The following is a 13,128-nucleotide window of genomic DNA, read 5'->3' as shown; positions in this document are numbered from 1 at the left end:
ATACATATTCAATATTTTAAATAATTTATACGAGGTGTGTTTTTAAAGTAAGTACCTCTTTAATATAACGCCGCTGGAGCGCTGCAGTCGGCACTTAGTGCATGCGCGCTGTGTACCTACATCTGTTGGGAAGCCACAAACGCCATTACGGAGCCAGTCGACTGTGTTTACTGTTGTTTGCGTATTATTGAAATGCCGCCGCTCATTGAGAATCCCGCTGACTGCGAAGTGCGTGCCGTTATTTGTTTTCTCAGTGCTAAAGGCTCGAAAGCGGCTGAAATTCATCGCCAAATCAGTGAAGTTTATGGTGAAAGCGTTATGAGTGATGGAATGGTACGAAAATGGGTTAGGGCCTTTAGTAATGGCCGCACAAACATTCACGATGAGGAACGAAGTGGGCGACCTTCAGTCATTATCGACGATTTGATTGAAAAAGTGGACTGTCTACAGTCCACTTTTTCAATCGTGAATCGTCTGTTCTCTTTCACTCTAGTGAAAGAGAACAGACATCTGGCAGGGCAGCGCCATAACAATCACGACGAAGTCAAAACGACCGTTCTGCAGTGGTTGTCTCATCAGGCGGCAACATTCTTTGAGGATGGAATACAAAAGCTGGTCCCACGATACGATAAGTGTCTCAATATTAATGGGACTTATGTAGAAAAGTAGTGTAAAATATGGGCTTTCACATAAATAAAAGTTTTGTTAAAAATGTTTGCTTGTTTTTTTTATATTTCAAAACGGTACTTTAAAAACACGCCTCATATTTTAACCCTTATGCAAGAAATGAGTAATAAAGAAATTGACAATATATATACTGTAGAAATTTAATTCTCAGTAAAACAATTGTTCTGAAGCAGAATTACCCTATAGACCACTAAAATATCACCGTAAACCCCTAATTTGATATTTTTTCCTGTGGACCCCTAGTAATGTTACATGGACTCCTAGGGCCCATGTAGACCCTGGATGAGAACCACTGATTTAGACTCTGAAGGAAAAAATTCAAAAGAAATAGCTCATCCACAGAAAGTTTAAGCATACAGAATGAAAGTTTTCAATAATTGGATTTGTCTTGTCATTATTATTCCTAGTAAACATTTAACTATTATATACCAGGTTGTTCAATAAGTTTTGTCGTTCAATAAGAAAAACATGATTTTATGGTTTGAAATACATTTTATTATTCAATATAATCTCCCTGAACTTCAATTCACTTGTTCCAGTGATTTTCTAATTTATGGATTCCATTTCTGAAGTGAGAATCCGGAAGACTGTCGAAATACGCTTCCACGGCTGCTATTACCTCTTCGTTTGATGAAAATCATTTCCCACATAACTTTTTTGAAATGTGGGAACATCCAGAAGTCAGAAGGAGCTAAATCTGGCGAATAGGGAGGATGTTGCAACAATCTGTATTTTAATTCACTGATTTTCGCAATGGTTTTTTGAGCTGTGTGAGAGAGTGTGTTGTCTTGATAAAAAATGATTTCTTTTTCTGTAAACTAGGTCTTTTCTCACAAATTTTTACATCCAGCTGGCTCAAAAGGTTACAATAATAATCTGAGTTTATTGTTTTACCAGTTTGGAGGTAATCCACAAACAAAATTCTTTTTGCATCCCAAAAAACTAATGCTAACACCTTCTTGGCTGATTTCTGGACCCTAACTCGCTTCAGAGCCAAAGTACTGGGTTCACACCACTCCTTAGCCTCTTGCTTTAATTCAGGATCCTGGTGATAGACCCAAGTCTCATCCATAGTGATGAAATGACACACCAAATCCTTTCTAAAATGCTCCAAATGTTGCTGAGAAAGTCGCATTCAAATGTGTTTTTGTTCCATTGTTAGTGAATGTGGCACCCATTGTGCATACAGCTTTCTGTAACCCAAAACTTCAGCCAAAATATTGCTCACACTGCCTAATAAGATCCCTAGGGCTTGTACTAACTCTCTCTCAGTTAACTGACAATCTTCCAAAACCATATGCTGTATTTTTGCTACGATTTCTGGTGTTGCACTTTTTGGACATCCTTCATGTGGATCGTCTTCAAGACTTGTATGACCACGTTTAAATTCAGCAACCCATCTTTCTACTGTTCTAATTGAAGGCGAAGAGTCCTTATACACTTAACAATCGTTCATGAATTTGTTTTGGTGCTACACCTTCCAAAAATAAGAATTTTATCACTGCACGATATTCAATGTTTTCCATTATAAAAAAATAACAGTGACACGTCAACTTTGAACAGCTGTAAATACACAAATGAGTTGACAGATCTACATGAAACTTCACACGTGTTCATAAAAAAGTAGTACTATTTTTAGAGAAATGAAGCAATGAACCTAATGGCGCCATCTCTTATTGAATGACAAAACTTATTGAACAACCTAGTAATGATTTTATAAATTTAATTAAGATCATATAGTACGCTATATGATCTTAATTAAACCTAGATGTACCAGTTTTGGCCAGTGTAGTACCAGTTCTGGCCAGAAAACAAATTTAACTTAACAATAAAAGTTTGTTTCATTGGACAGATTTGAATATGTGGTGATTATATTTTTAAGTTAAATTTTTTTTCTGGCCAGAACTGGTACACTGGCCAAAACTGGTACATCTACCCTAGGTCCCTAAGTAATGTTAAAATAAAAACAGATTATTATTTTCTCTACTGAAAATACATATTCTTCATTTATGTTGACAGATTTATTAATTATGAAAAAATATATCGTGTACATTAATACAATAAAACTTTTAATGGAAAACTGTATTGAATTCTATTATTTCAAAAATACTTAAATAGATCTAATTACAGTAAAACCTTGATTTAACAGACTAACTTGGGCAAGGGGGTGTTCATTAAAGCCGAAAGACCATTATATAATAAAACAGGTTTACAGAATGCATGTGTTTCTTTAAAAAATTGACAAATTAGTTAGTTTACCTGTTTTGACTTATAAAGATAAGTGTTTAATTAAAATAAGGTATGTATGATAAGTTTAATTTCACAGAAAAGTTTTCTATATGTGTTATTGCTTATGTACTCACCATAGTTCCAAGACTCTAGTAAACAAGCATACAATCTAAGTTAATTAAATACTAACTAAACTAAATAACTAAACAAAATTAAATAAAACTAAATTAAATAAACAAACATTTTTTGGAAAAAAAACTTTACTAATACTAATACTCTAATTAACTGAACAAATAAATAATGTTCTTAAGTGCAGTGACTCTTGGATTTGAAAAAGAAATAACCTGTTAATTTATTAAAAAATATAAAAAGAATTTTCAAATTAACAGGTGTTAATTCTCACACATTACATAAAGACCAGAAATTTTGTCCATTAAATCAAGTTTTTACTGCAGGCATGGGCAACCTTTTTCTATGTAAGAGCTGCATTTCAAAACTTTTGAACTGAGCGAGCCACATACAAGAGAAAAGAGGGAGAAAAAGTCGGTAAATCACAATTCTTTATTCATATATAATTATAAATTAGCATAGGTATACTTAATAAAGCTTCTGGCACTAATCTAACTGTAATATATTGGAAATATTTGGTTAAATATTAGTCACTGCTAGTTTTAAATTAGTTTCAATGTGTCTGTTAGCCAGTTTCTTGTTTTAATTTTTACTAAATTCATTGCGAAAAAACTATTCACAAACATAAGTTGTAGAAAACGTTTCAATTTTTGTTGAATAGTTCCTTAAGCTGGGAAATTGATATATTTATTCATATTTTATGTGACGTGGGATACAAATATATTACTGCGGGCCACGGTTGCCCATCCCTGTTTTACTGTATCTTTACGTTTTAGAAAAAATTGAGCAAAGTACAACAACTTGAATAAATAATGAGGTATTTGTAAAGTTTAATTGAAAAAAAAGAAAAATGAACTGCTTTCATAATTAAAATATCATATTTATTTAGAAGCCATTTCTGGATGTCTCAAAGATAACCTTTTAAAGCAGTTTCCACTATATATTTATGCTTAAGATAAACACCATGATCTGCTGGTTCATTCATTTTAGTGGTAGATTCATCATTACTTTTATATAAAAGAATTATTCCTGAAGAGAATCATATTGAGTTATAATCAAATAATAAAGTCAAATTAATTATTAGACTAACACTTGACTAATTAATTACACAGATATGACAAAATTTTGAACTAATAGTGGCAACATAACCATCCATCTTTAGTTCATGTAATCAATGAATAATTAATTAAGAAAGTTGTAGCCCAGTTCAATATAGTTCTATCATTTGATTATTAGTATAACTCAGGCTTGATTATATATTTATAATTACTAAAGGCAGAATTTTTAGATGCAAAAAAATGTGCAGGAAAAACACTAAAAAGAAACAGAAATAGGTGCAAAAATTTACATTTCAGAAAACATAACTGGTTTTATTCAAATAAAAATCGGTTGTAGTACACGATATTCATCATTTTGATGTGTTTTTCTGTAAAGTTCATTAGCTTGTCTCCTAACAAATGTTATAAATAGAGAAAGATCTTTCTACATCTACAGAAACAAGTAGAGCAAACTATATTTTAATTCTCTGGTTCATGTCTTTGCAATGAACAAATTCTTGAATATCTAGGTTTTTTCCAAATTGACTGCTTTTCTTTTGCAAATCTCTCTATGAATGGTCTAGAGTGTAACTATTCCCCACTGATATTTCATAGTATTTCTGGTTTTTTCCAAACTTTTTATTGCTTCTACTATAAACTTAAACGTGTGTACTGCATAAAGTTTCTTTTCCAATTTTTTGTCTTTTATCACCTGTTGAATATTATAAATGACAGCAGTTTCTAGCCACAACTGCTTAAGAAATTCTGAAATATTCTGAAAATTTTCACAATGAAACACTGCAGCATTTATCCAAGTTTCCCAGAGAGTTACTATTGGAACAGATGGAACAGGCAGACTAGTAATGTCTTTGTATTGCTGAACTCTTACTGGGCACTTTAGCAGAATTTTTTCGTTTTAGACATATACGAATTTACTACAAAGTATTCATTGCAAATACATTCACACACACTATTAATAGCATGGCTACACAAGTAACATGATTCATATTTGGATACATTCCTTTCAAATTGTTAAAAGCAAGAATCATGTATGATGCTTGGTCTGAAAGAATAAGAATCACAGTGTCATATCGAATTCAATCTGGCCAAAGCTTCAGACAGACATCATTAAAAGCTTGTATGAAGACAGTGTTGTTAGTTTTTTCAAAAAATATGTTTACAGCAACCTAGATTTCACATATTCATCAGTTAGAGGAAATACCAAGATATTTAACACATGCCTGTTTAAGACATCAGTAGTCTCATCCGAGATAAAGCAGACTGGATTCTCGCCCACAGTACTTAACGCTTTTTGGAAAGTTGCCTGGTAGACAGAAGGCAAGTAATTCTTCCTAATAGTACTTTCATCTGGTAAATTTCTTTTCAATATATTTTTCAAGATAATTTTTAAATATAGGTAGATTGAGTTTTGATAATGGTCCTGTCCTGATAAATGTATCAACAGTATCAATAACAAATTGATTCTTTAGAACTAACTGAATTTTGCAAGGCCTGTTTAATAAATTGTTGCTGTCTTTCAAGGATTTGTTCTTTTGGTGTTTTGTACTTCTTATATGTTGCTGAATAGACTTTTGATGTTTTTCATTGACATTTATTGTCATATTTCAGACATCACACTGAATAACTTTTCTGTTGAAAATAATTTTTTCATTGGGCATTAAACTACGTACAGATATCGTTATAATTACTAGTGCTTTTGACGAAACTAGTTTCTTCAAAAGCACTAGTAATTATAGTGATATCTGTACGTAGTTTAATGCCCGTATGATAATTTTCTTGTTTCTTGCTCATCCAATAATCGGCATGAAGTTCAACCATCGTTACAATTTTTTTATTTTTAAATTTTTGCAAAATCTCACAAAGTTTGCCTGTGGTCAATCTTTTTGCCATTTTCCGCTCTCCAATTCATTCACTAACAGAAATTTTGAATTTTCTCTCTACAAAGTGCCATCTGATTTTAACAATAGATTTGTGCTAAATATATGTTGGGGTTAGATAAGTGAAATTCCTAATCTGTTAAGAAAATAAACAAGGAGGTGCAGTTGGAGAGGCAGATGAGAGGGAGAGGAGAGGGACGACAACAACAACAACAGTGGTTGAGAAAGGCAGGATAAGACAATTGTGGAAGATGTTAAACAATAGACAACAAACGCAAGAATTAAAAAAGTTATCACCTATTTTGCCAACGATTAGATCATAATTATACTATACCTTCTTTCATTGTCCTATTCCCTACATATATGAAAGTTTCCAATTAGAATATTTTTGATAGTATCCATAATTTTATAGCATTTGTGATGAAGAAAATTGGTAGCAAATTGGTTTTTAGTAATGGTTTCTGTCAAATATTTCTATTTAATGTTTTTATTAGCTATGTATATCACTCCATCAAACAAAATTTCAATTCTCGAATTACATTAGAACTCAAGTTTCACTAAATTTTGACTTCTCTCACTAACCGTTAATCCCTCATTGAGCAAGGAGTGAATGCTTCGGTGCTGATAGTGATCATATTATCTCTGGAATTGTCATTTTAAGTGCAAAAAAAGCTAAACATTATAATTGATGCAAAAAAGGGCAACACTAGACCCCACTATCACTCAATATATATTTATGTATGATAATTATGCTTAATTCAGATAGTTTTTAACACTCCCTAAAATAAAAAAAAAAAAAAAAAAAGGTGCAGCAAAATCCAGCTTTAACTATTACATATTGAGTACAACAAATTCACTGTTTACACTTTCTCCTGCTTCATATAATTTTATTTAATTTGAATATATTTATTACTAGATAATCATTACTTTAATATCCTCAAATACAGCTAAAAATTAAAAATTAAAAATGTTTGTAATCCAGCACAAATTTTAATAAGCTCATATTTTCAGCCATTATAAATAGCCATTACGAAGACCCATCAATCACTGAGCAGATTAAACCATTAAACACTGGCAGCTGGACCCAAGTTCGTGCTTCACCAGTGGGTTAGTTCAATAATTTTCTACCTTTTTCTAATAGCGGCATCCCAAATTTGGTATTTTTTTTGCCGCACTCTTATTTCTTTATATACCTTATATTGTACATATATTAATTACTTTATATTGAATATAGTATTTTTAATAAAATGATCACAAAGGTGGTAAATAATTTATAATATGCATGTGCAATGAATACATATGCATGTGCAATGAATTTTAATAATATATGTAAAAAGCACTCTGGTGCTATTCATCACAATGTTTTGCAGCATCCCAGTTGTAAATCACTGGGTTAGCTGAATGGAGTTTTCTTCACATGTCTAGCAACTAAACAGGGGCCAGTTACCATAGAAAGTTCTCCCAGGAGGTACCCCACCCCTGGCATATCATCCTTGTGTTGCATTGTCTTATCCCATCAAATAAAAATCATCAGGTTCTGGAATATGAAGAAATTAAGATACAAGTTATGTAGGTATTAAGCATGTGACAGAACAAAAATAAATATATGAACATTAATATAAACATAAATGAATGAATAAACAAACACAAATGAAGAAATAAAATAAAATAAATAAATAAATGTAAAAGCTAACAATAAAAGAGAGAAAATATGAGGATAAATAAATGCAAAAAAAAAAAAAAAAAATGAAAAATAAAAATTGAAATTAAATGACCAAAATTGGATGTTCAGAGCTATTTAAGAGCAAATCTCTAGGTATTAGAGTGTGTATGCATCCATATTACTGACACATTACTTCTTAGTTTATATATCTTGTAACATTTCTCCAGCTTTGGTTAAATCAAGATTCTGGGCATACGTAATAATCCAGGCCTTGTTCATAAAACAGTTTTTCTTGAATAGATGCAAACATTGAAAACATGACTGAGAATATGTTCTGTTCAATCTCGTATGCACATTCTTTAAAATGTTTAAAAATATTAGTTCATTAAAAATTATGCTGGATTACAAAGGTTTTCTTATTTTTTATTTTAACTGTTTTATCCAGTTGATTTGATTTCATGTTCAAATATAGTTTTCAGTACATAATATAGTACATGCATTGTAATGTATTTTCCTTAAAAATAAATCATAATCAGTTGTAAACTTTAGAGGTTTTTTGCCTGTTAACTCTACAGTGAACATAACAATTTCAATATTATATCAATAAATTGAAGATTACAAATTTTACACATCAATTAATTAAAAAAACATTCATAAAATTACAAAATACTACAAAAAATTGAAATATTAACTAAAAAACGAATAAAATGATCACAATTTTACAGTACGAAGAGATAATAGGCAAAATATAAATTGATATAATTATACAGGTAAAATATAACTTTATAATAATCAGAAAGTCTAATTAAAAATAAGATAACTGTCATTTAAATTAATAAAAATTGTATTATTAATTAAATAATATTGAAATTAAATAAGCTCTCTGAGATTATATACAGATAATGATAAAAAACGTATTATTCTACATGTATGTTAACTCTAGTGTAATTATACTATTTAATAAAAACTATAAACAACTTAATTCATATTTAATTATTTTTTAAAATTTTTATTTGACTGTATCTATTTCAAAACGTTAACAAATTCTTTTGTAAATTATTAGATATCCATATTGAAAAAAGATGTTACAAAAATTTGAGATAAAAGAAAATGATAAGATAATGATTAAATGTATTATTATATTATATAATAATTTGTTCATTGCATCAATATACCTAATAAAATATAATCTTAATACAGATCTGAAATAAACTATTTCTCAATTATGAAATCTTTCTTAAATATTAAACATAAATTTATAAAAATTGTTTAACGTTATGAATTTCGTCTTTTAATATTAATTATAATAATTTCATATTTTATGCCTCTATTTCATAACGATAATAAATTTACACCTTTTATTAACTCTTGCATTAATTTTTTTACACCTTTTAAAAACTGTGTAGATAAGAATTGTATCCAGAGTTAAAAGAACTGTTATAAATTTCATATATAAATGAATTATCAGTAATTAAAGTAATCTTTCTTTGCAAAACTAAACAATATTTTTTGCATACAGTATTTTGTTTAATTCTGCAAAGAAAAATTTTAATAAGTTTGCATAAAAGTAAATATATTAAGTTATGATATTTTAGATACGTAACAACTTACCATTACTCGATTTAAGATCTCTATGAATTAAAGAAACCGGTGCTTCTGAATGTAAGTAGTTCATGCCACGTGCAATTTGTATAGCCCAATTTACTAAAACATTAGGTGGTATATTACGACCACTGAGCACCCTATTGAGCGGACCTCCTCTCGCGTATTCCATAATCAAGCATAAATTAGGTTCTTCTAGACAAACACCTTTTAATGTTACTATGTTGGGATGTTTAAGCAGCCAAAACAACTTTGCTTCTTGTCTAACATTCTCAATGGTCACACTAATATCTTCATCGGGATCTTGCCTCGCAGCTTTGACTGCAACTTCTTCGCCACGCCAGTAACCTCGATAGACTTTACCAAATCCACCGACACCTATTACTTCTTCTAATTCAAACTCCGAGAATTTAATTTCAAATGGTCGTACATTCACATTATCTTTACGTGTGACGAAGTTACTAGGAAATATCCCAACTTTGTCTCCGATTTTACCTGTCCACCATCCTTCGTCGCCGGATATCTTGGCATCTTTCGATAGAACTTCTACTTGTACTCCTCTTTTTAACGATAGTTCATCCTCACCAGAAGCCTCATAGTCATAGACGGCCGTCCACAACCTGTCATGTTCGTTCATAACAGTCTGGGATTCCTTGGACATGATAGGCATCAGGGAATCGATTCATTTGAGTTCGTAAGTCTATAAAATAAATCGGCCATACTGTATTCATTTCTTGTAGAAATTAATAAATCGTTTCGTTATATGCTAACAAAACATATACAACCGATAACGCACTTACCTTCTCCGATTGACGGCAAAACAACGGAGGTCCGCCATCTTAGGTCCTACGACCTTCTCAGCGAACTCAGGGTGTGACGAGGATTTTCATTCACTCATTAATAATTATTAATATATTCAATAATTTATATTATTTATTAATTATTTGAGTAAATAAATATTATTATACAATTTCGTAAAGATTTTTTTATTTTTACAAGTAACTTAAGTACGCTTATAATAATAATAATCGTAACGGATTTTATTATATTTCTAAATTACATATATTACTTCGATAATAACAACATTACATACGAATAATTTGTTTCTTTAAAAATCTGACACATCACACCAGGGGGAGTTAACTTAACATCAACATGGCAACTTGCAACTTCTTTGCCAACATCTACAATTGTATCCGTTTAACTTTAATATAGATATGTATATACACGCGATGTTTATAAGCATGTTTTATTAATAAAATATTTAAAAATGGGATCCCAGACACTGGAAATATTACGTCAAGGTGTATGGGCCTCTTTCACTGGTGGCTGGTTTTATGACCCAAGACAAGATCATTTTTCTAACATTTTTCATCTTTATCTTTGGATTCTGCTTTTGTGTTTACCATTTGCCTTGTATATGGTGAGTATATATTCAAATTCTATATCTGTATAAACGTTTACTTTTATATAATTATGATTTATATTTTACAATATAATTATTTTCAATAAACTACAGACAAAATAAACATATTTAAAATTTCTAAAAATTAAAGCAAATTCTTATTAAAATTTGGAAGAAAATAGCTATCTACAATATAAAAGTAACTTCTTACATCACCAATCTGTATTACGAGTATTAAGATGCTAAATATCTGTGTAAAATTATAATAATTTATTGTTGTTTATGTATTTTAAAATTGAATATTATAGTAGAACAGAAGTCGATAAACTTAAAGAATAGTATAAACTAAATAATGCAGATGTCGAGAAAAACTTTCTTCTGTTTAACATGTTTGAGATGTCGCTACACCATCTTTGTAATATCTACAAAAATATGAATGAAGCGTGCAATGCCATTTTTCTCTAAATACACTTTATTAACAAATTGAATTCTAAATGCAATGTTTTCTGTCAAAAGAATATTGTGGCAATATTGGAACTGTAAGTAGTAGTGTTTTGAAGATGAATTTCTATGAAGATATAACATTTAAAGTACCAGAGTGCAAGTCACATGACTTTTGGTGCTTAAAACGTTACGGCTTATATTTACATCATTTTGATATTCCAGAGAATTTGTAACCTAGTGCATTTTTTACCATTTTATTGTAAAATTGAAATGAATTCATTCATTAGAAAAAGTATTATTTTTTTACCTCTCCTACTTCTTACCTTTCTTTTTTGGCATTTACATTATGGCATTGCATGCTTCAAATATTAAACTGGTGATAGTTAGAAGAACTATGAATAAGTTTCAAAATTGAATAGAGAAAATAATTAAAAAAGAAAGAAAAAAATAGTTTACTTCCTTAAAATATTTTTCAAATATTAAAAAGGGCAGATTTGAATAAAATTAAACTTATTCAGTTTAGTAATTTAAAAATTTTATTTAAATAAGTAAAGTTTGAAATAGTTTATATTTAAAAACTACACTTTCTGAGCTAACTGATACAAATGAAATAATTAATAGTAATTAAAAGAAATTTTTAATTGTTTTATTATTATGTTAATTTTTCTGTATGTTTTAGATTTTAAAAAATTGTGTATTATTTCTTTGTAGACACTTTGAAAATGAAATATTAATATCTCAAAAGGGTTAAACAGAGTAAAAACTTTTTTAGCTTTTAAACTTAGGCTATACCAATTTCTATATTTAAGTCATAAAAAGCTAAATTTTTAAGTTATGGAAACTAGTAAAAGATATAAGTTAAATTTTGAATACAAATAACTCATAATTACTAATTGTTTATATTGGGAATGTTGGCTTTGTTAATTTAATTTCTTTTTCAGACATTCTAATTGTTGAATTTTTTCAGTTAAATAAGTGGAATGTCAAAAGAATCAAATAATAATTAATTTCTGAGAATTCTCTTGGAAACTCTTCTTTTCTAGTTTTATTTCTTCATAGCACAAACAGTTTTCCACATACATGATCATTAACCTAACGTCGGCTTCAAACCTGACTTCCTCTTCCACTTGTCTCAGCATTATCTCTGCTAATGGCAAGCCAATTGCCATCCTAAAATAAAATAATGTATTGAAAATGTAATGCAGAGGTAAGTTAAAAACAACACAGATATAAACATATTATTTCCAGTGCAATAAGACAGAATATTATGAATTGAAAGCATATGAGGAAAAGACCCAGAAAATATAAAATAAAATAAAGTCATACAATTTGTTGATTACATAGTGTAAAGATAAGTTAATAATGACAGTACTTAAAAAATAAAGAAAACACTACAAAGCTAAAAGAAAACAAAACATGAAAACCTACAACAAATCAATCAACATTGGAATCTCAATGGATATAAGGAGAGTCCCTGATTCAGCATTGATATAAAAATTTGCCATTCTACAAAAAATACTATATGCTCCTTGGTGGAAAGACAAGTTGATCTTTGAGGCTGAGGATAACCATTAGCTGTTATAGTGAGTGTAAACTCATTTCACATATTGTGTAGTCACCTGGTGAGTTGCCCCATCAGGAACATCACAAATATGACAGGGATCTGAGTTTTTTCTCCAAATCTGCACAATTAGCTGTTAAAATTATTATGATAGTAAGAAACTAAGTGCAATTGTGAGTTGATTGGAACCAGTGAATTTTCATATATCTTGATAGAAAGAATATATTGTGTTTTGGTGGAAGTAGGTAGCTCATTTCATGTGTCTTGCCATTTAAATAATAGGTGTTTCCAGAAGGACCATGAAGACTATCTTTGGGAATAGATTATAGGCAGGATTTGCATTACTCTTTATAGCAGCAATTTTGGCTAAAGTATCAGCTCTCTCATTTCCAGTGACATCCTGATGACCATGAATCCAACTGATAGCATAGACATTCCTGGGTGATGAAAATAAGATTAACAATAGACCTGGC

The 13,128-nt window shown here is 29.9% G+C and overlaps 2 protein-coding genes across 7 annotated transcripts in view; one reads left to right on the top strand and one right to left on the bottom strand.

Annotated features, from left to right (window-relative positions):
• LOC136973241 (mitogen-activated protein kinase kinase kinase 11-like) overlaps positions 1-10,183 on the bottom strand; it is a 78,245-nt gene extending 68,062 nt beyond the window's left edge. For both annotated transcript variants that reach the window (XM_067267951.1, XM_067267960.1), the window contains exons 1-2: positions 10,046-10,183; positions 9,255-9,945 (exon numbers count right to left, since the gene is read on the bottom strand). In XM_067267951.1, the coding sequence (XP_067124052.1) occupies positions 9,255-9,915 (661 nt within the window). In that variant the 5' untranslated portion in view covers positions 9,916-9,945; positions 10,046-10,183. The remainder of the gene's footprint in view (positions 1-9,254; positions 9,946-10,045) is intronic.
• A 205-nt stretch (positions 10,184-10,388) lies between these two features.
• The window catches only part of LOC136973095 (pecanex-like protein 1), a 133,108-nt gene continuing 130,368 nt past the window's right edge, over positions 10,389-13,128 (top strand). For all 5 annotated transcript variants that reach the window (XM_067267825.1, XM_067267817.1, XM_067267808.1 and 2 more), the window contains exon 1: positions 10,389-10,668. In XM_067267825.1, the coding sequence (XP_067123926.1) occupies positions 10,516-10,668 (153 nt within the window). In that variant the 5' untranslated portion in view covers positions 10,389-10,515. The remainder of the gene's footprint in view (positions 10,669-13,128) is intronic.

Source organism: Centruroides vittatus, unplaced genomic scaffold (genome assembly GCF_030686945.1).
Source record: "Centruroides vittatus isolate TY-2023 unplaced genomic scaffold, ASM3068694v2 contig_1074, whole genome shotgun sequence".
Lineage (NCBI taxonomy): Eukaryota > Metazoa > Arthropoda > Arachnida > Scorpiones > Buthidae > Centruroides > Centruroides vittatus.
The sequence above is the reverse complement of the archived record's forward strand: the minus strand, read 5'-3'. Positions and strand labels throughout refer to the sequence as shown.